The 19,418-nt window shown below is 57.6% G+C and overlaps 1 protein-coding gene across 1 annotated transcript; it reads left to right on the top strand.

Annotated features, from left to right (window-relative positions):
* Nucleotides 1-896: 896 nt before the first annotated feature.
* Nucleotides 897-19,246, top strand: SLC9A3R1 (SLC9A3 regulator 1). Its single transcript, XM_041725545.1, has 6 exons — nt 897-1,595; nt 13,507-13,668; nt 14,485-14,638; nt 16,771-16,811; nt 18,022-18,111; nt 18,354-19,246. Exons 1-6 carry the CDS (start codon nt 1,134-1,136, stop codon nt 18,543-18,545), a joined length of 1,101 nt encoding a protein of 366 aa, XP_041581479.1. The 5' UTR covers nt 897-1,133; the 3' UTR covers nt 18,546-19,246.
* Nucleotides 19,247-19,418: the final 172 nt, after the last annotated feature.

Raw genomic sequence — 19,418 nt, forward strand, 5'->3', positions numbered from 1 at the left:
TCTCCAAGGAGCTGAAAGGTTTGTCTTAAGGTCTCATTCCGGGTTTGTTGGTTTCTACTGAAAATATCCAGGGCTCAAAAAAAGAAAAGAAAAGAAAATATCCAGGACTCTGCCCTGTACCCAGAGGTTGGTGACCTGACTCTGCTCCGCCTCCCCCCCCCCTCCAATGCCCCAGCTGAACGCTGACGCCCCTGCTCACACCCTTGTCCTAGGTGGCCTGTGTGCAGTGGGCAGCCCGGGGAAGCTGGGGCTCCCTGGGGAGCCCTCACACTGTCCCAGGGAGGATGAGAGTCCGCACCCCGGTAGCGTGTCCTTGAGCAACGCAAAGTCCACGAACGGGAAAGTATCGTTATTCAAACAACTGTGTTAGGTTCCGGAGGAGGGGGACCTAGTTCTTATGGGTAAGGGTTCTGGGACCCTGCAGCCCCGGAGCTGGAGTGGTTGCCCTGGCAACGGACGCTCCCACTCCCCCCGCCCCCCACCCCCCACCCCGCACAGAAGTGCACACAAGAATTTAGCTAAAGGTTGTTAAAGCGTCAGAGTCCCTAATCCGTGGGTTGGCTCCCCTCGATCCCCGCCAAGGGTAGGGAGAACCGGGAGCCTACGGGCCTCTCCGCCCAGTACCGGGAACTCGCCCCGCCCCCCGCCCCGACTCCGGCCGCTCGCTAACAAACACTTCCACTTCCTGAGCCCTCTTTCTTCTCGCGCCGCGGGGCGCCGCGCCGAGCACGGGCCCCGCCCCCCGCGCGGGGCCACGCCCCCCGCGCGCTCCCATTGGTCGGCGTCGTTCACCCGGCCCGAGCGCCCCTGCCCGAGGCCTCTGATTGGGCCGCGGTGTCCACACCCTCGGGCCGGCCCCGCCCCCGGGATAAGGGGCTGGAGCAGCTTCGCGGGCGCTCAGACGCCGCGCGGGGTGCGGATTGGCCCACGCGCTCCTGCTCCGGCTCCTCGCAGCCCGCAGCCGCCGCTCGTCTCCCACCTGTTGGCTCAGCGCGTCCCGCGGCGCGGCGCGGCGCGGCGGTTCTCTGCAGCGCGCCCCCCCTTCCGCCTGCGGGTCCGCCGGGGCGGGGAGAAGGGCGGCACCGGCCCCCGACGGGACCCCACGTCGCACCGCTGAGCCGTCGCGGGGCGAGATGAGCGCGGACGCGGCGGCCGGGGCGCCCCTGCCCCGGCTCTGCTGTCTGGAGAAGGGCCCGAACGGCTACGGCTTCCACCTGCACGGGGAGAAGGGCAAGGTGGGCCAGTTCATCCGGCTGGTGGAGCCCGGTTCTCCGGCCGAGAAGGCGGGGCTGCTGGCCGGAGACCGGCTGGTGGAGGTGAACGGCGAGAACGTAGAGAAGGAGACCCACCAGCAGGTGGTGAGCCGCATCCGCGCCGCGCTCAACGCCGTGCGCCTGCTGGTGGTGGACCCCGACGCCGACGAGCGGCTGCAGAAGCTGGGCGTCCCGGTGCGGGAGGAGCTGCTGCGCGCCCAGGACGGGCCCGGGCAGGCCGAGCCGCCGGCCGCCCCCGAGGCGCGGGGGGCTGGCGCCGAAAGCGAGCCGCAGGCCGCCGCGCAGGAGCCGCGCGAAGCCGAGAGGAGCGGCCCGGAGCGGGTGAGTGTGCGGCCCCGAGCCCGCGGCGACCGGGACGGGGTGGGACGGGGTGGGACGGGGGATCGGGAAGAGACAGAGCCAGGCGCCCCCGGACGGCCGACCCCGCGCCCGCCTGCTCCTTCTGAAACCAGATCCCCGGGGGGGAGGTTGCTTCCGCCCGCCGACAGGTCGCGCTGGAGGTTGCTGGCTTGGGGCTGCGTCCCGTTACCCCCACGCGCCTGCCCAGACCGGGCCGCGGGGCGCGGGGCGCCTGGCCACCTGCGCTTCTCGTCCCTTGGCCTTTGGGAGTAGCAGGGAGGGAGGGCAGCTCGAGGGAGCCCAGGCGTCTTTCCCCGGCCCTGCTGGCGGCGTCTGCTCCCGCTCTTCGGAACCCCCCAATCCAGGCCCTCCTGGGCCACCCCCTTCCCAGCCGCCGCGGAGGTGCCAGCTTCCTCCACGGCCCCTGCGGGTGGTAGATGAAGCTGGGGTGAGCGACCCCCACCCCGACTCCCGAAAGCTAGAGGAATGACAGCCCCCTTTCGGTGCGGAGCCCCAGCACGAGGGGAGGGAGGGGTCGCCGACGGGGTCCCCCCCGCACCCCCGCACCCTGGCACCCCGCACCCCCGGCCGGCCGGTGCGTGTATCATTAACTTCATCCCGCCTGGACTTCATCCTCCTGAAGTACAGTGTGACTTTTAACAGGAGAGGAAGCCCCACCACCTCTGGGCGAAGTGTGGGGGTGGGGGGTGGGGGTGGGGAGGAGGTGCAGAGGCGTCTGGGGACGGGGGTGGCGGCCCTGCCACCCAGGAGGATTTATGAGTCTCAGGAATGTGAGGAGTAAGCGCTAGCTCGTATCTGGGAACGGGAGGGGAGGACCTTGGAGGAAGAGCAGCGGCTGGGAGGAAGGAGGGGACTAGTGGTGCCTGTTGCTGGGCGATGCACAAGCCAGCGGGACTCAGCCCCCGGCCGGTGGTCTTGCCCTATCGTTGTCTGTCTCACTCCAGTCCCCGGACAGCAAGCAGGCTGGTTGCCTTTTACCCATGTTTGGGGTTTCTCACCAAACGATCTCAGTTTGGATCAGCTACAGGTGGGGCAGTAGCAAAACAGGAGTTGGGATGAGAGCCTCTTGTCCCCAGAGAGTGAAGGGGGAAGCCTTAGGGTACAGACTGGGGGCGGAGGGGGGAGTGGAGCAGAGCCTGGGCCTCTCAGGGCCCATTTGGCTTGCACCAGCTCTCCACCTGGTGGCAGCGTGTGGCAGGAGTGTCCATGGTGCCAACAGAAGCCTCCTGGACATAGAAAGGGCACCCTTCAGCCTTAAGGTAGAAGGTGGAGCCCGAGAGGACCAGCTGGTTTGGTGGAAGTGAGGTCACCAGGAGCCCCATCCAGCCGGAGCTGGGTGCTGGGAATACTAGGGCCGCCAGGCTCCCACTTCCTGCCGCTGCCAAGCTGGCATTGGCAATGGTGGGGGAGGGGTCGGAGCATCCCTGGCAAGGGTTTTACACTAGAGAGTTGGAACCCATGACCTCTGATCCCAGGCAGAAATCCAGTTTGAACTTCGTGCTGAGCTGAGTGTATCAATTTGCCATTCCCTTTTTCCTTGCTTGCTTTTTTTTTGGACTTTGGCACTGGCACCAATAACCACCACCCCACTCCCCATCCCCCGCCAAGATGCTGTTATGTTCAGCTCCTCCCCTTGCCCTTTCGGGTTTTTTTTTTTTTCTTTATCTTTTTTTTTTTTTTCTGCTGCGTGCGGGAGGATCTGGGGAGAGGTGGAGGATGCCAGGGGCGTGGGGGCTTGACCTAGCGTATGCACTCCCACCATGCCATCTGAAAAAGCAGCAGAGCTTGCCTTCTTGCTTTCTGAGAATCGGATTCCTCCAGATAGCGACATGACATCTGCATTTGTGCATACTTTGTTATGTTAGGCCAGGAGAGGAAAGTCTAGTACCCTCCAGCCAGTCCTGCGGACACCATCACCAGACCTCTTGGGCCCTTTCAGGTCAACAGGCAAGTCACGGAACTTCCCTGAGCCTTGGTTCTCCCATCTGTAAAATGGAGAGTGTTGTAATACAGTGACACCTGCCTCCTCCAGGATTTTACAAATAGTGGGAAGTACGTGAGTCCCAAGTGGATGCTGAATTGAGCACTTCTCTGTCCAGGCATTTGAGCGAGGATTCCTTCATTCTCATGCAAAGCCAGTCCCTTTGGTAGGAAATTCCCATGAAATCTGGTATGGTGGCCATGGAAGGGACCACCACTCTGTCATTGGGAAAAGAGGGAAAAAGCTAATAAACACAGTAAGACTTACTTTTTCCCTAAAAAGCATCTCCTATAAAGAATTTGAGTTTTACTAATTTGCTGTAGCCTGAATTTGTTTGCAAAGTGGGGACTCTTATCATATCTTTTTTGGTTCTCACAAGTGAGAAAGGTGTTAAGTGGAAAATTTCCACGCAGAGTGGGCGGCAGATGATATTTCATTGGGAGGACCGGCCTGGGTCGAGAATCATACAGGGCAGAGGGTGTGGGGTCCCTGTAGAACCTCTTGAGTGGGGGGGAAGGGGACTTCCAATTGTGCCCACCTGCTCTGTTGGTGGTTTCCCCACCCCCACTGAGAGAGGAGTAACAAAACAACACCCCAGCTTACCTCCCCCCAGTCCCCGCCCCCACCCCTGCAGTCACAGTGGTGGATGGGCAGCAGGCCTGAGCCACCTCAGCTGTACTAGCTGGGCCGCCTCAAGCCAAGTGTCTTAACCTCCCTGTGCCTTCTGGTGTATGTTGGGATCACAGCAGCTGCCAGATGGGTGGGATAATAGGGGGTGGTCAGTAGCTCTGTGCCTGGCACTAAGTAAGTGCTCAGCAAACGTCACTCTTGGTATTGGAACTGATAAGTATTTCACGGTGATCGTTACATGCCCACCCCTGGGGCAGCCAGCCCTGGATCTACCCCTCATTGGGCAAGTGCAGCCATATCCAAGCCTGGCGCTCAATGAGTGCTCAATTAGAGGCTGCTGTTCTTGAATAATCGAAAGGTGTTCTGCAGCCCTTCCCAATCCAGCAGCCGGAGGATAACTACCCTTCAGCCTGGGAACCTGTCAGTCCCCTTCTCCACAAGACACACTCCGCAAAACTACTCACGGCCCTCAGAGCCTTTCCTAGAGCCCACTAGCAGAATGAGATTTTCCTTTGCTCTCCTCCTCCTCCCTGTCCCATACATCTTTTCTTGCTCTGAACACACAGTATTTGAGTCAGTTGTTCATGATCTTGACCCACTGCGATGGTGAGGAGGTCAAAGGCTAAGGCTTCTTTGTACTTACATCCCCATTGCTGTGCCTGGCCCTGAGTAGGGAGGGGCCCACATAATTTTTGAATGAATGAATGTCTAACAGCCATCAGGCACCTTTATCCTAATTCATCTCAGTCCAGCACACCTGGACCTATTTGTGCCCAGAGATCAGAATTCCAGGCACACCAGAGATCAGAATTCCAGACAGAACCTACCCACTCCTTTTTCTTGCCTGCTAGCAGCTTCCATCTGTGGACTAGAAAGCTAAAATTCTAGACGTCATGGTCAGCTGGCTCTGGCACCCTAATTGTCCATTGTTGGCTGCAAACCTCAGCTTCTTCCTCTGGGAAGTGGGAACACCAGAACCCACCATGCAGGATTTTGGGGAGATTTTTTTTTGGGGGGGGTGGGGGAGATTTGATGAGATGATAGGGGTGTGTGTATGTGTCGGTGCCCAGCTTGGGATGTGTTCTTGCCAGACCTGACTCTGATCCCAGAGGCAGAAACAGCACAGGGGTACCTGGCTCTCTCAATCGGTGGAGAGTGGGACTCTTGGTCTCAGGGTCTTGAGTTTGATTTCCCATATTGGATGTGGAACCTACTTAAAAATTTCAAATGAGGGATCCCTGGGTGGCGCAGCGGTTTGGCGCCTGCCTTTGGCCCAGGGCGCGATCCTGGAGACCCAGGATCGAATCCCACATCGGGCTCCCGGTGCATGGAGCCTGCTTCTCCCTCTGCCTATGTCTCTGCCTCTCTCTCTCTCTCTCTGTGACTATCATAAATAAATAAAAAATACCTTTAAAAAAAATTTCAAATGATAAAGAAAGAAAGAAACAGTGCGGGGCACCCCAGGCAGCAAGGTGGGTGGGTGGACACAATTAACTGGCAGACTACCAACTTCCTTCCCGGGACAGGCCATTCCACACTGTCCCAGTTGGTGTTTGGAAGGGCACAACAGAATCTGAGCTGCAGGATGTTTGGATTTTAAATCAATGGGGTATGTGATAGTTTGAGTGTTGTTGGTTCCTTCTCATAAGCTGCATATTTGGGATCTCTTTCTCTTCTGGTTCTTACCTTCAGGCTCCTATAAAGTTAAGTCAGTAAATCTGGGGGTGATTCTCTTGGAGACAGAATGGGGCATCCTTCTCCATGTGTCTAGATGCAGGCCTTTCTCACTTTCTCTCCCTCTCCAGCCTCCCATCCCATGGGGCGCCAGGGAGGTGGGGGAGCATTTAGGAATTAGTGCTGCAGGCCTTTTACAGAGAGAAGCCAGAGTTCTCGACCCTAATACTACTAGATGCTCCTCTGCGTGTTGCTGCTCTGAGATGGAGCAGCCATAGTGAGGAAGGAAACTCAAAAGTTCTAGTGCAGCCTTGTGCCACAGAGATACTGATGTTCATTTCATGGATTCCCCTAGGACAGGACAGCCCTGCAAATTAGGTAGCAGTTTTTCCATTTTGTGAGCCGAGAGTAATCATTTCAGTAAATGATAGCTATTATTTGTGTCCGGCAAATGTGCTGTGTACTAAACATGCCCTCTATCGGGGCGCCTGAGCGGCCCAGTCCATTAAAGCATCCAAGTCTTTTTTTTTTTATAAGATTTTATTTATTTATTCATGAGAGACACACAGAGAGGCAGAGACATAGGCAGATGGAGAAGGAGGCTCCCCACGGAGAGCCTGATGCGGGACTAGATCCCAGGACCCCAGGGACACACCCTAAGCCGAAGGCAGGCCCTCAACCACTGAGCCCCACAGGTGCCTCAGCATTCAACTCTTGATTTCAGCTCAGGTCCTGATCTCAGGGTCATGAGATGTGCTCAGTGGGGGAGTCTGCTCTTTCGTTCAAATGTGTGTGCTCACTCTCTCAAATAAATCTCTTAAAAAAATAATAATATGCCTGATGTCATTCAATCTATAAAACAGCCCCATGAGGCAGATATTAGCCCCCATGGTCTACATGGAAACTGAGCCTTGGTCGGTCCAGGTGGGCTGCCCCAGGCTGTCAGCTAGTGAGCCCTGACCACGTGGAGGGGGGTGTATCCTGGAACCCAGCTCTCGCTGACTCCAGTACCTACACATCTATTTATTCAGCCACACATTTGACTTGTACCTGAGGGCCCGACTGTCCAGCTGGTTTCTCTGCCCATCACATCCTGGGCCACATAAGAGCCATCACGTTGGAATAAATTCAGGCTCCTTGCGAGGAGGGGTCCAGGTAGCTTCCTTCCCTAGGGGGTGTCCTTTGGCACCATCAGGAGAATGTATCAGCCCTGATGGAAGGCCTCAGCCCAGAAGTGGCCTGGCTCTGGCCCCAGCTTCTGCCTTGATGGGCTGGGACCAGGAGTCTGGCCACCAAGTCTCTCCTTAACCTGACCCCCTGGATCCTTGCACATAGGGCACCTCCTGAAGGCCAACCTCTACTGTTGGCCTTGGCTTTACTTCACCCCTGGAGTAGGACAACTCACCACGTCCCCAGCCCTCTGGGTATTGTTTAGTTTCCTGTGTCCTGGAAAATGATGAGTGGCACAGATTCCCTAAAACTGGGGTTGAAGTGCTGCTCACTCATTGCTGTGTTGTCTGAGGCTAGAGCTCTGACTTCTAGAATTCAAGGCTCTCACCTCTTCCTGGGTGTGTTATAAGGTCATGGTGCCCAATTCAAGTGTGTGTGTTGAGGGGGGATGATTTATAAAACTGTTTGGGGGGCATCTGGGTGGCTCAGTCAGTTGTGTCCCATGTGTGATTTCAGATCAGATCATGATCTCAGAGTCGTGGATCGAGCACCTGTGGTAGGACTCTGCTCTGGGCGGGGGCCTTGAGATTCCATCTCTCTGCCCACCCCCCCCAACGCCCTTTGGGCAGGCACTGACGCACACTCTCCCTCTCTCAAATAAATAAGTCTTTTTTTTTTTTTTTTTTTTTAAGAAAAGGAAACTATTTGGAGCTGACAGCCTAATGGTTGAGAGTGAGGCCTCTAGGATATCAGCAGGCCATTGTGGCAGCCACTGGCCACATGTGGCTCTTACTACTTCAGGTGTGCTCATCCCAATTGAGACGTGCTGGAAGTATGAAATGCACGCCAGATTTTGAAGACTTCATACAAACAAAAAGATGTAAAACATGCCATTAATCATTTTTAAGTGGATTCCATATTGAAATGGTAACAGTTTGGGTTTATTATATGAAATGAGATAATTATGATTAATTTCTCATTTCTTTTTTACTTTGACGTGACGCCTGGGAAATTTTAAATTGCCTACCTGACTGGCATTCTGTTCCCATCAGACAGTGCAGCTCCACATCTGAGTTCAAAGCCTACCTCCTCCCCCCCTCCACTGCACACTTGAGCAGTTTATGTGATCTTTTTGAACCTGAGTGATACCTTCCTCACAGGATTGAATGAGAAAATGCCCATAAAATCCTAGTGCAGTCCTTAGCAGTCCTTGGCACACAGTAAGTGCTCAGTAAACGGTAGCTTCTGTTTGTTAATATAGCCCCAATTCCACAAGCTCTCTGAAGGTCTGTAGCCTGCAGGAGTTAAATCCAGTGACTCCTGGAAGGAGGGTGAGGATAAGGCTGGATGAGGATGCAGTGGCTGTGGAGCAGGCGGGCATGGGGCGGCCAGCCTGGATGGTGTCCAGCCAGGCAGCAGCCCACATACCAGCCTGCTCCGTCCCAGGCTTGCCCAGCCCTAGACAGACCTGAGCCAAACTCTTTCGGGTGGGTCTCTGGCCGACACCAGCAGAAAAGAACCAGAGGGAAAAGCTGGCTCAGGACCCCTTCCTGGGACCTTGGAGAAGTAGCTCCCTCTTTAGCATATGGATCCCACCTGGATCTAACCAGCTGAGTTCCAGAGCAGGGCCTTCCAACTGAGAAACAGGAAGGACAAAATCAAAAGCTAGAGTAGCTCCTTTTTTTGCACATTAAGGTGCCCACCTTCCCTGCACAGACCTGGGCTGGGGAGGTCTGTAGGGTGAAGTGAAGCCACACCAGGGTGATGGAGTGAGTATGGGTTAGTGGCCGCCAAGCATTTTGTACCCAAGGGAAGAGAGGATACCTTTAGCCTACAGCTCTGGACGCTCACTGGCCAGTGGTCAGAGCTCCTGGTCACCTCTCAACCTGCCCTGAGGACAGTGCCCCCTTGCTGCCCGGTCACATGTCACCCTTAGGCCAGGCCAGCTCTCACCGTCCATCGTGGCTTCCTTGAAGAGCTGGCACCAGACCCAAGCTGTGTCTCTAGTGTTCCGTGAGACAATGAGCTGCGTCGCAGAGCAGCCACCGTTCCTCCTGCCCAGGGTACCTCCTATCCTACCTCCACCAGAACAGCCAGGGCTCCTACGCACTGCCCTGTCCCCTTGTCTCCCACCCCATTGTTGGGGCTGATCTCCCTGGGGCAGCAGGCATTGGTCTTATCTGCATAAACAAGAGGCCTTGGCTGGGTTGAGGAAAGGGCAGACTTGGGAGGTGAGGGTCACCTCTATTGTTCCCCCAGCCACCCTGGTGGTCTTTTAGCTCTTCCAGCCCATTCCTTGTGGGGCCCAGAGCTGCCTGGCCTTCTGGAAGCAGCCTGGCTATGTTCTGTAGGGCCCATCACCATGACACCTGCCAGGGAGGGGCTGGGCCCAATGGGGCGTTGGCCCCCAGTAGCCCTCCCCGAAGAGGAACAGGGAGCGGCCCTGGGCCTGCTCCCCAGAGACGGGCACTAGGATTAGGGTATCGACTTTCCTCGGCTTTCCAGGTGGCTGCTGGTGGCGCCTATTGAATTCCGCACCCGCAGTCCGCTTGGACTGCGTGGGTGGAGGTGACTGGGCGGCCACTCAGGCTGGGCTGAGCTCCCTGGGAGAGAAGAGGGAAGGGATGGTCCTGTGGGCCTGTGACAGGGTTTGGGACAGCCTGACAACCTGAGGGTGGGAGAAGGCTCTGGGAGAAGAGTCTGGAGGCGGCTCTGCTGGCAAGATCTTTTGGAAAGCTTGTCTGATGTTGCCTAGAAGTGAGACTCAGGCCCACCCAGCACCCCAGTCACCCCAGCTCATTTGCTCCGTCCTTTGGCCACCATTGCCTCTTGCCCCTTCCTCTTGCTTCCGGGTCTCCACCAGGCTCCTCACTGAGCAGATCCTGACTTCTCCTTCTGAGCCATCATCGTCACTGGGAGCCCCACCTGGCACTCTGGCCACTCTGAGGCCGGGTTCCCCTTGAAATTCCCGCCCCCACACCCCCGCCTGAGCTCCTGGGGGCCGCACACCAGGACCAAGATGGCCTGGACTTTCCATCTACCCGATTTCCCCGGAGCCAGAACCCAGTCCTGCTTCAGCGTTGGGGGTTGGGGGTTGGGGCCCAGGAGCAACAGTGGCCAGGCTCTACCCAGGCACCTGACCCCTCCCCATCAGATCCCCAGGGAGGCTGCCCCCAGGGACTCCTCCTGCAAGCACCAACCTCCACCCTGGCTGGGATGGGCTCCTTTGATGGGCTGACTCAGCAGCTGGCAGTGACACCTCCTGGAGACATCTGGGGGAGGGGTGGAGTAAAACTGGCTGGTCTCCCTGGAAGAATGAGAAGCCCCCACCCCTCCCATGAGAAGGGAGGGGAAGGAGGGAGCCTCCGGGGCCTTGGGAAGGAAGGCGCTAAGATGGAACCTGTGTCGGTGTCTGAACACTTCAGAAAACCACCTGCTGCTGCTTGTCCCCAAGCTCAGCCACCCCCAGAGGGCAGTGGAGCAGGTCCCAGTAAAGGGGGAAGGGAGCAGTGGGGGAACTGAGCCCCATTTCCTCCAATCCTCATGGCTTGGGACTGGCAGAGGGGAGCAAGGTTCAAAGCAGGCGCTCCGGCTTTGATGATAGGGCACCAGAAGGTGCAGGGAAGCATGGAGGATCGGGAAGCATGCCCCCAGCACTGGGACCCAGGCCCCATGGCCCTGCTGGCCAGGAGCAGCACTCCCCGAACCACTGGGCTGCCCCAGCCCGGGCCTGCCCACCGCAGCCCTGCTTATCCCAAGTCAGGCTGGAGCTCTGGCCGCAAGAGGCCTTGAACACCCGGAAGGAAGGCTGTGGTTTCATCAGCCACCAGCTGCCTCCCAGCAGAGACTGCAGCCACTGCGGGGGAGCAACCCATGTTTACGACTCCTGCTGGGTTCTCCTCCCAGTCTGGACTCGGGTCCTTTGGGGCCAGCCCGTGGATGGTGGAAAGAACACGGGGTCCAACTCAGAAACCTTGCTGGAGCTCTGGCTCCTCCACTGTGAAGCCGTGGGACATTAGGCCGTGGGCTTAATATCTGGACTCTGTTTCCCCGTTTTGAAAATGGGGTGACCAGCCCCAGCCAGGTGGCTATGGGAAGGCTCTTTGGAATGAAGGGAGGTGGAGGGGAGCGGGGACCTCAGAGCTGCTCGCACCACTGGCCCCCCCACCCCCCACCCAGCCCCTGGTGCGATCCTCCCCACTTTCTCAGGGTGATTGCGGGCTCTGCTGGCTGGGGCAGAAAGCTGAGCCTGCAAGGTGGTGGCAACTGGTCAGACCTGTTCCTGCTCACCTCGGCCTGGGGGAGGGCTGGGCTGGCAGCTTTGTGGAGGGATTAGCTGGAGGGGAGAAGAGCCTCACTTACTCCTGAACAATATCCCGTGGGGGCTGCCAGGGGATAAGCAGCGCAGGTGGGGGGTGGGGAGCCAGGGGAGGGGCTCCTAGGATTGCACCCTGGCCCCACTGTACCCCGCCAACAGGGAGTTTGAGAGAAGGGGATGTTTCACAGCCACTGGGGTCCCCCTCTGCCCCTCCCCCACTTTTTTATTGCTTGCCTCTCTGTCTTTGCTATTGTATGGGGTGAGGGAAGCCTACTGAAGGAGAAACTAGGGAAGGGCCCAGGGCCTGTGGCCCAGATCAGGGTGACTGCAGGTCCAACCATCACACCTCCTTCCTATCTTCCTCTCCACACCCCCCCCACCACCACCACCAACATCCTGAAACACAGAGACTTGCCCGGGCAGTTAAAGGAAGGCAAAGTCATCCTTTGGCCACCGCCCCCCCAAACCCCCCCGTGAGAGTGGAGGGGTGGGGAGCCCCAGATGGGACTGGCAAGTTGGGGCAGGAGGCCTATAAGCCCTCCTCTCCTTCCCTGCCTCCTGGCCGGCTCTACTCCCAGCTGGGGACTGGTGTTTCAGAGCAACCTGGCCCCCACCCTACTCCCCAGAATCTCCCTTCTCAGCTTTATGGACTATTCGGTAGTGTTCTCAGCACTGGGAAAAGTCTATATGTGCAGGAGGATTTTGAAGTTGTGAAGTGTCCCCACCTGTATGAATTATCTCACTTGGCCTCACAGCGCCCTTGGGACCCTAGGAGGCAAGTGGCACGAAGAATGGTCTATAAATGAGGAACCTGAGGCACTAGAAGGAAATGACTTGCCTCAGGTCACATAGCTAATAAGTAGGGAAGCTGGTGTGGGGGCCAGGGCCAGGCTCATTGCCTGGTGGCCTGGGAGATCACCCGGAGCTAGCAGGCTGGCTGCTACAGCCCTGCCCAGGCCTGGGAGGAAGGGGAGAGGAACCCCTGAGTTAGGCCTTGGGCTCAGGCTTCTGGCCAAGGTTTCAGGTTGCTTGGCCCATGCATACCCAGATTCCCTCCATCGTGTACATGTGTCCTAGGGCTGCAGCGTCTAAGCTAAGCTGCTTAAGTTGGACAAAGGATGGTGAAAACCATTTTCAGCTGAGTGTCCGAGTGCTGGAGAGAAACCTGCTTGAGCCCTTTCACTAGGTCCCCACCCTGAGCCATGGCCACAGCCACAGCCACAGCCACGTTGGGCTCCCTGCAGCCCTGCCCTGCTTCTCATGGTCCTTTCCCCAGTCAGGCTTTCCCAACAGAGTCTTTGAGGTTCTACTGTGGGGGTCCCTATCCTGTCCAGGACTCTGCTATGCTTCCCCCCCAGCTCTGTGGTCATCTGGCCTCCTGCTTCCTTTGGGCTGGGCCATTTGGCTTGGATGGGGAAAGGCTTTACTATAAACACTCTGACCAGCTTTCAGTAAACACCTTCTCTGTGTCCCCTGCTGCAAAGAACGGGGTACCAAGGGGCCCAGGATCCCCAGTCATCCAGTCAGGCTGGCAGTGGCGTGGCCCTCACCCCCAGGAGGGCCAGACTGAAGTTTTTAGAGGGGAGGGATAAGGTAGCAACCAAAATAACACAATTAGGGATCCCTGGGTGGCGCAGCGGTTTGGCGCCTGCCTTTGGCCCAGGGCGCGATCCTGGAGACCCGGGATCGAATCCCACATCAGGCTCCCGGTGCATGGAGCCTGCTTCTCCCTCCGCCTGTGTCTCTGCCTCTCTCTCTCTCTCTGTGACTATCATAAATAAAAAATAAAAAATAAAAAAAAATAACACAATTATATCTTAGGATGGCACAAGAGGAGGGGGCTTGAGCTAATCTGACCCCACCTCCCATTTGCCAGAAGAGGTAACTGGCTTGGATGGGGCACCTGGGCAGTTGGCTACAATGTCAGGTCTTCTGGGTCCCAGCCCAGCATTCTCTCAACCTGCTGTGTGGGATCTCAGCAAACTTGCCTTATTCCCAAGTGCTGAGGAGGGTGGAGCAAGGAGGGGTCAGGTGCAGGGCAGGGAGGGCGGGACCTAGGATGATGGAGAATGGCCACGGCCCCTCCTTTACCCCCACAGCGTGAGCTCCGGCCTCGGCTCTGCGCCATGAAGAAAGGCGCCAACGGCTACGGTTTCAACTTGCACAGCGACAAGTCCAAGCCAGGCCAGTTCATCCGGGCGGTGGACCCAGACTCACCTGCTGAGGCCTCGGGGCTCCGGGCTCAGGACCGCATTGTGGAGGTAATGCTTCTCACGCTCTCCAGGCCCTGCCTTCCTGACTAACCTCCCCACCTATGAGCAGCCCCTGGGGCAGCAGCCATCACACCATCTGCTCCTAGCTTAGCCCAGGGGTTCTGGGCAGCCCATAGGTGCCAGGTCAATAGAGGGAGTGAGGGAGCCAGAGAGAGGGGAAGAACGGTGGGCAGGAGGGAGGGTGGTGGATGGTGGACTCCCTTCCTGCCCTCACCTTCTCTGGGTTCTTATTCACCCAGAGACACACTCAGTGGCCCAGGAGTCGCCCATCCATCCCAGGAGATGTGTGGGGCCACCCAAGGAGTTTCCTACTGCCTGAGGGCTCCGTGCTGGCAGGTGCACTCAGACACTCTTGGGAGGTGCTCAGGAGGAAAGGAAACATGAACCCCGTGCCTTGGGCAGGCCCCAGAATCTCAGTCTTAGAGCCTCAGAGCTAGATCAGCTCTCCCAAGACTTCTCATTTTACATGTGAGCAAACCACAGCCCTGAGCGGGAAGTCGGACACAGACACATAGAAACGCGAGGGCCCATCCCAGGCCTCCCTGATCTTTCCTGCCCTGTCTGTCCCAGCTGTGTTTGTTTAGTCTTTTCTCTGTATTTTCTTTGGCTTTTCTTATGTGTCCTAACTCCTCATTTGATTGTCAAGTGGGAGGACCACTTGGCTTAATTTAAGACTCCACAGGCAAGGAGGACTTAGTGTCCCCAGACTACCAACTGGCCAAGGACGAAGAGGACCATTTGTATCCCCTCTGCCTCCCCTCTCCAAAAAAAAAACTGTGCCATAACCCCTGCCCCCACCCACAGGTGAATGGGGTCTGCGTGGAGGGCAAGCAGCATGGGGATGTGGTATCTGCCATCAAGGCTGGTGGGGACGAGACCAAGCTGCTGGTGGTAGACAAGGAGACTGATGAGTTCTTCAAGAAATGCAAAGTGATCCCGTCTCAGGAGCATCTGACTGGTGAGCAGGGCGGGGCAGCTGGAAGCCCCCAAGTCAGGAATGGGGGTCAGTGCTCTAGATTTGACTGTGTCCCAGGCAAGGGGTGGGCAGCTTCCCACTTAAGAACTTCCTCCGTCCCCTTTAGGGGAGGTCAGAAGTGTGGGTTGGCAAAGAGGTGCCTGATGTCAGGAGAAGAAGCGGGGATGGCAGTGGATTTCTGAGGACGCTTTATGTGATAGGGTCAGGCTGGCACGAGGGATGGGGAGGCGGGACGGATGGGGAGGCAGGATGGAGCTACTTATATTCCAGACCAAAGCTGTAGCACCAAAGGGAGGCCTCAGCCCCCAACCCCTGCACCCCCAGCAGGTTTTCCAGGCAGCACTCATGCAAGGGAAGGGTTAACTCCAGCTTTGCTTGGTCAGATCAGAGTCCAGCGACAGGGGCCCAGTGCCTCCCCTCCCTTCTCTCAGGTTGTCTTGGAAACCCAGGCTCACTGGCTCTAGAGAGCAGTGGGTCCCTCCTTGGTCCCTGGGCCCCTGCCCTCCCCATCCCCCATATGACGCTGCCAAGCCTGGCACCTCCTTCTGCCCAAGTGCAAGCCAAACAGGGCAAGGCTGCTGCCCCAGGGCAGGGAGGTGTTAAAGCAAAGCTCTGCTCTCTGGTCTGGACTTTCTCCCTGGAAAGATGGCTCCTGGAGGAGTAGGGGTGGGGGGACCTCTTTGGACTTTGCAGTGGGTGGGGCCTCCCTAAGGGTGTCAGAGTTTTATTTATAGGGGGATGATCCACCCAAAGGTCCTGCCATAGATTTAAATCCCTAGGTGGAGGGGCCAGGTGGGTCCTGGAGGTTCCTGGAAGCAGGGATGGGTCCGTGGAAGTCCCCAGCAGACTCCGAGCATGGGCAGTGGGGCACCACCCTACCCTTGTTTCCCAAGTTCACAGAAACCAGATAACTTAGTGGCCTTCTTCAGTGAGGGAGAAACTGAGGCCCCGAGAAGCCCCTTGGCAATATGGTGTGGGGAAGACAGCAAAGATCTAGATTCCACACAGCTTCTCAAATACCTTCTCCTGAGGCCTCCAGCACCCCCCCCCCCCGCCACCCACCCCCACCCCCAGAAATCAGCCCTCAGACATTCCTTCCTCTTATCTCTCTGGCTAGGTGGGAAGGGCCCTGAGAACTCCAGTAATTGTAGCCTCTGGCCGGAGGAGCTGTATAGGGAGGGGCCTGAGGGCAAGTCTCTTCCCCAGGTATCCCTGGGCGAAAGGGGGGGCGGGTCCTCCAGGCCAGCTGAGTGTTACTGCCCCCACAGAGAGGAATGCCCTCCCCCCAGCAGCTGCCTCCAGACCACATGAGACCGCCTGGCGGGGAGGGCATGGGTGAGAGTCCCTGCATCCCAGTGATCCCCTGCCCAGCTGGGACGGAATGGTGAGGGTTAGGTATGCCCGACGTCCAGGCCAGAGGAAACACGCACTTAAACTAAGAGTTCAGAAAAAACCCACCCAGGCTGACCAGTCCCCCTTACAGTCAGATGGAGCTCCCACCTGAGCAAGCACAGCAAGGGGGACCCCAGGCTGGTGTTCTTATTTTCTGAGCACCTTCACCCTCACATTGGCAAGCAGGAGCCAGGATTTTTTTTTTTTTCTTTGAACAGAGGCAGGTACTAACCAGAATCTGGGGTGTGGTTCCAACTCTGGTGACAGCGTCTTCTCCTAGGAAACCGCAGGCTCTGGTGCCCAGGCCTGGCGATCTGCATTTCTAACAAGCGTCCCAGGAGATTCTCCTGGAATTCAGCCAGCCTGGAATTTCCTCCCTCTCTGGGACAACAGTTTCTCCAAATTGCTCATGATCCATCCCTGGTTCCCAAGATCAACTTAGTAGCCAGAGACAAGTGTACTTTAAGTTGCTTTGAAAATATTGGAGAGCGTTACGATGTAGCAAGGGTAAATGTTATTTTGCGCATCTGTGTGTGTGCTGGATCATCAGGATGTCAGACGGACGTCCAGAGGGTTGCAGGCCAGAGACTTAGACACGGATGGAGGGCGCAAGGTCTAACTATGGCCCAAACCCCGCAGCTCTCCCTCCTCTTCAGGCGCCACTCCATCCACATTCCGCAGAGCTCCTGGACTCACCTCTGTTTTGCTTTTCCCTTTTCTAGGTCCCTTGCCTGAGCCCTTTACCAATGGGGAGATCCGGAAGGTAAAGGCAGACCCTCTAATGCTTCTCTGGCTCTCACGCCAGAGGCTGCAGGAGGAGGGTGGAAGGTGGCGCGGTTGGGCCAAGGACGGCTGTCTGGCTCAGCTTGAAACTCCTGTTGCCAAGCTGCTCCCTCCTGAGCTCCAAGCTATATAACTGCCCGTGCACCCCTCAACCCCTGTGTAGAGCCAAGGCGGTCGGGAGGCAGAGGCCCGGTCGGGGCCCCTCTGCAGCCCGCCATCCTGGTGACAGGCCCCGCCTTCAACTCCCCACCATACAGAAGGGGCCATTCTTCCCCCCAAGAACAGAGCTTCAGTGTCTGGACGCACGCTGCCTGGGCCCTGCTACTTCCAGTCTGGGTTGGAAGAACAAAGCCCCTCCTCCCCTCCTCCCTGGGCAGAAGGGAAGAGAAGGCAGTGGAGGCTGGGGAAGAGATGGCGGGGCCTGGTGCCAGCTGAGGCCACAGAGGAACCCAGGCAGAGGCTGAGCACCAAGCTGAAGCCTTGGCCAAGACCTTCACTCTAAGACAGGCTGACTCAGAGTCAGACCACAGAGCCGGAGCTCTCTGCAGGGTCTGCTGAAAGGTTCCCCCGCCCCCACCCCGCCCGGGGATCCTGCCAGAGGTTCTTGCAAAGGGAGGTGGCCCTGGACCACCTGAACCTTCTGTCACTCCATCTGTGGGCCCAGAACACTCATCCCCATTATTCCTTCAAAGCCTTGGCTGCTTTGGGGTTAGACGTCAAGATTCCTAGGGTCAGGGCCAAGTAAACCAGTGGGCCGCAAGAAATTCAGGGAATATCACACATGTTCCCTGTGCCAAGGAGAGGCCCCCTGTATCTCCCCACACTCCACATAGCCCCTCCATGGTCACTGGCCCAAAATGCTGGTCAAGACTGAAGGCTACTTTTGGAGGGCTGGGGAGGTGGGGTGTGTGTGTGTAAGCAATTCCACTAATCCCACAATGGTCCCTCCCACCTACGCGGTGGAACCAGGCTGCCCTCTGATCCTTAGAGGAATGTAAAATGTCAATCCCCAAGGCCCCAACCCCCCACCTTCCACTCTCATCAGGCCCAGGCAGCAGGGCTTCGGGGTGGATGGGAAAAGCTTGAGTGGAGCTTCTCAGAGGCACCTGTCTTCCCTGGGAACACCCTTCCCTATTCAGGATTTCCCCACCCCATCCCTTGCCAACCCACATCCCTCCTCTCTGTGCCAGGAGAACAGTCGTGAACCTCTGGCCGAGGTAGCCTCCGAGAGCCCCAGATCAGCCCTGGCAAGATCCACCTCCAGTGATACCAGTGAGGAGGTAGGCTGCTGGCTGGGCGGGCAGAGGGTGGCCCTGGGTTACAGGAAGCCCATTCCCAAGCCACACTCTCATTCCTGGCACACCAGGCTGCCTTGCAGGTCACATGCTATGCCACGTTCTGTTCTTGTGACCTGGCTCCCCTGGGCACTGCCCCAAGGGAGCCACCTTTCCGAGGCTGAGGACCGGGACGCCTCGCCAGGCACTGACTCCCGCTCTCTGCCACCGCCTCCCCCTCTTTGCAGCTGAATTCCCAAGACAGCCCCAGGAAACAGGACTCCACGGCACCCTCGTCTACCTCCTCCTCCTCTGACCCCATCTTGGACTTCAACATCTCCCTGGCCGTGGCCAAAGAGCGGGCCCACCAGAAGCGCAGCAGCAAGCGGGCCCCGCAGATGGACTGGAGCAAGAAAAACGAACTCTTCAGCAACCTCTGAGCATCCTCCCACAGGCTCCCAGGAGAGCTGGGAGGGCCGGCCAGCCCCCAGGCCCCACCACCCTCGGACCCATCTCCCTCAGTTCCCTCGTCTTCCTCCCCACTCACTTGTCCCACCCCCCTACCCCCAATCGACATACAAATCAGCACCAGCATCCCCCTCTATTGGTGAATGATTTTTCTAGAGAACTGTGCTCTTCCCTTACCTCGGGGAAGGTGAATGGGTTTCCATCCTGCCCCAATCAGGAAGCAGACTCCCCCTGTTCCTACTGAGTGCTTCAGCCCCTTGCCACTCCCCTGGGAGATCACTGGAACCCACACCAAGCAAGGATGGAGGGACCAAGCAAGAGTCCTACACCCTCATGACTCCAAGTGATGACTGAGTCCAGGGTTGACTGAGGACTCCTGATGACAGCAACAACATTGTGGAAGGGACAGGGGCCTGTCATCCTTAGAGCTGTGGCTTGGGGCATCTTATTTTTGTTCATTTGATTTTGAGTGCAGTATCAGAGTTTAGAGGGATTTTTGTCTCCTTGATTAATATGATTTTCCAGGTTGTTGCGTCCAGGATATAGTGGCAACAGCCTTAAACTGTTTCTGCTCCTATCCCAGAGCCCCTGGGGCATGGGGAGGGTCTGGCCACCCCTGCCCAGCCCCGCTGTCAAGGAAACTCCATCAGAAATTCAACTGGCTTCCAAACTGCCTCAGCCTCTGTGTCTTCCTTTAGAGCCCTAGGTGTTCCCAGGGGAGCCTCTGGCTGAGAGATTGGGGTACAGCCTGGAGGGGAGGTCAGTCCAAGGTTCTCGGACTCCAGGCGGGGGAGTAGAACGTGGGCGGCTGTGATCAGAGGGCCTTGGGTCCTGTAGCTGCCCAG

The sequence above is a fragment of the Vulpes lagopus genome, chromosome 12, assembly GCF_018345385.1.
Source record: "Vulpes lagopus strain Blue_001 chromosome 12, ASM1834538v1, whole genome shotgun sequence".
Lineage (NCBI taxonomy): Eukaryota > Metazoa > Chordata > Mammalia > Carnivora > Canidae > Vulpes > Vulpes lagopus.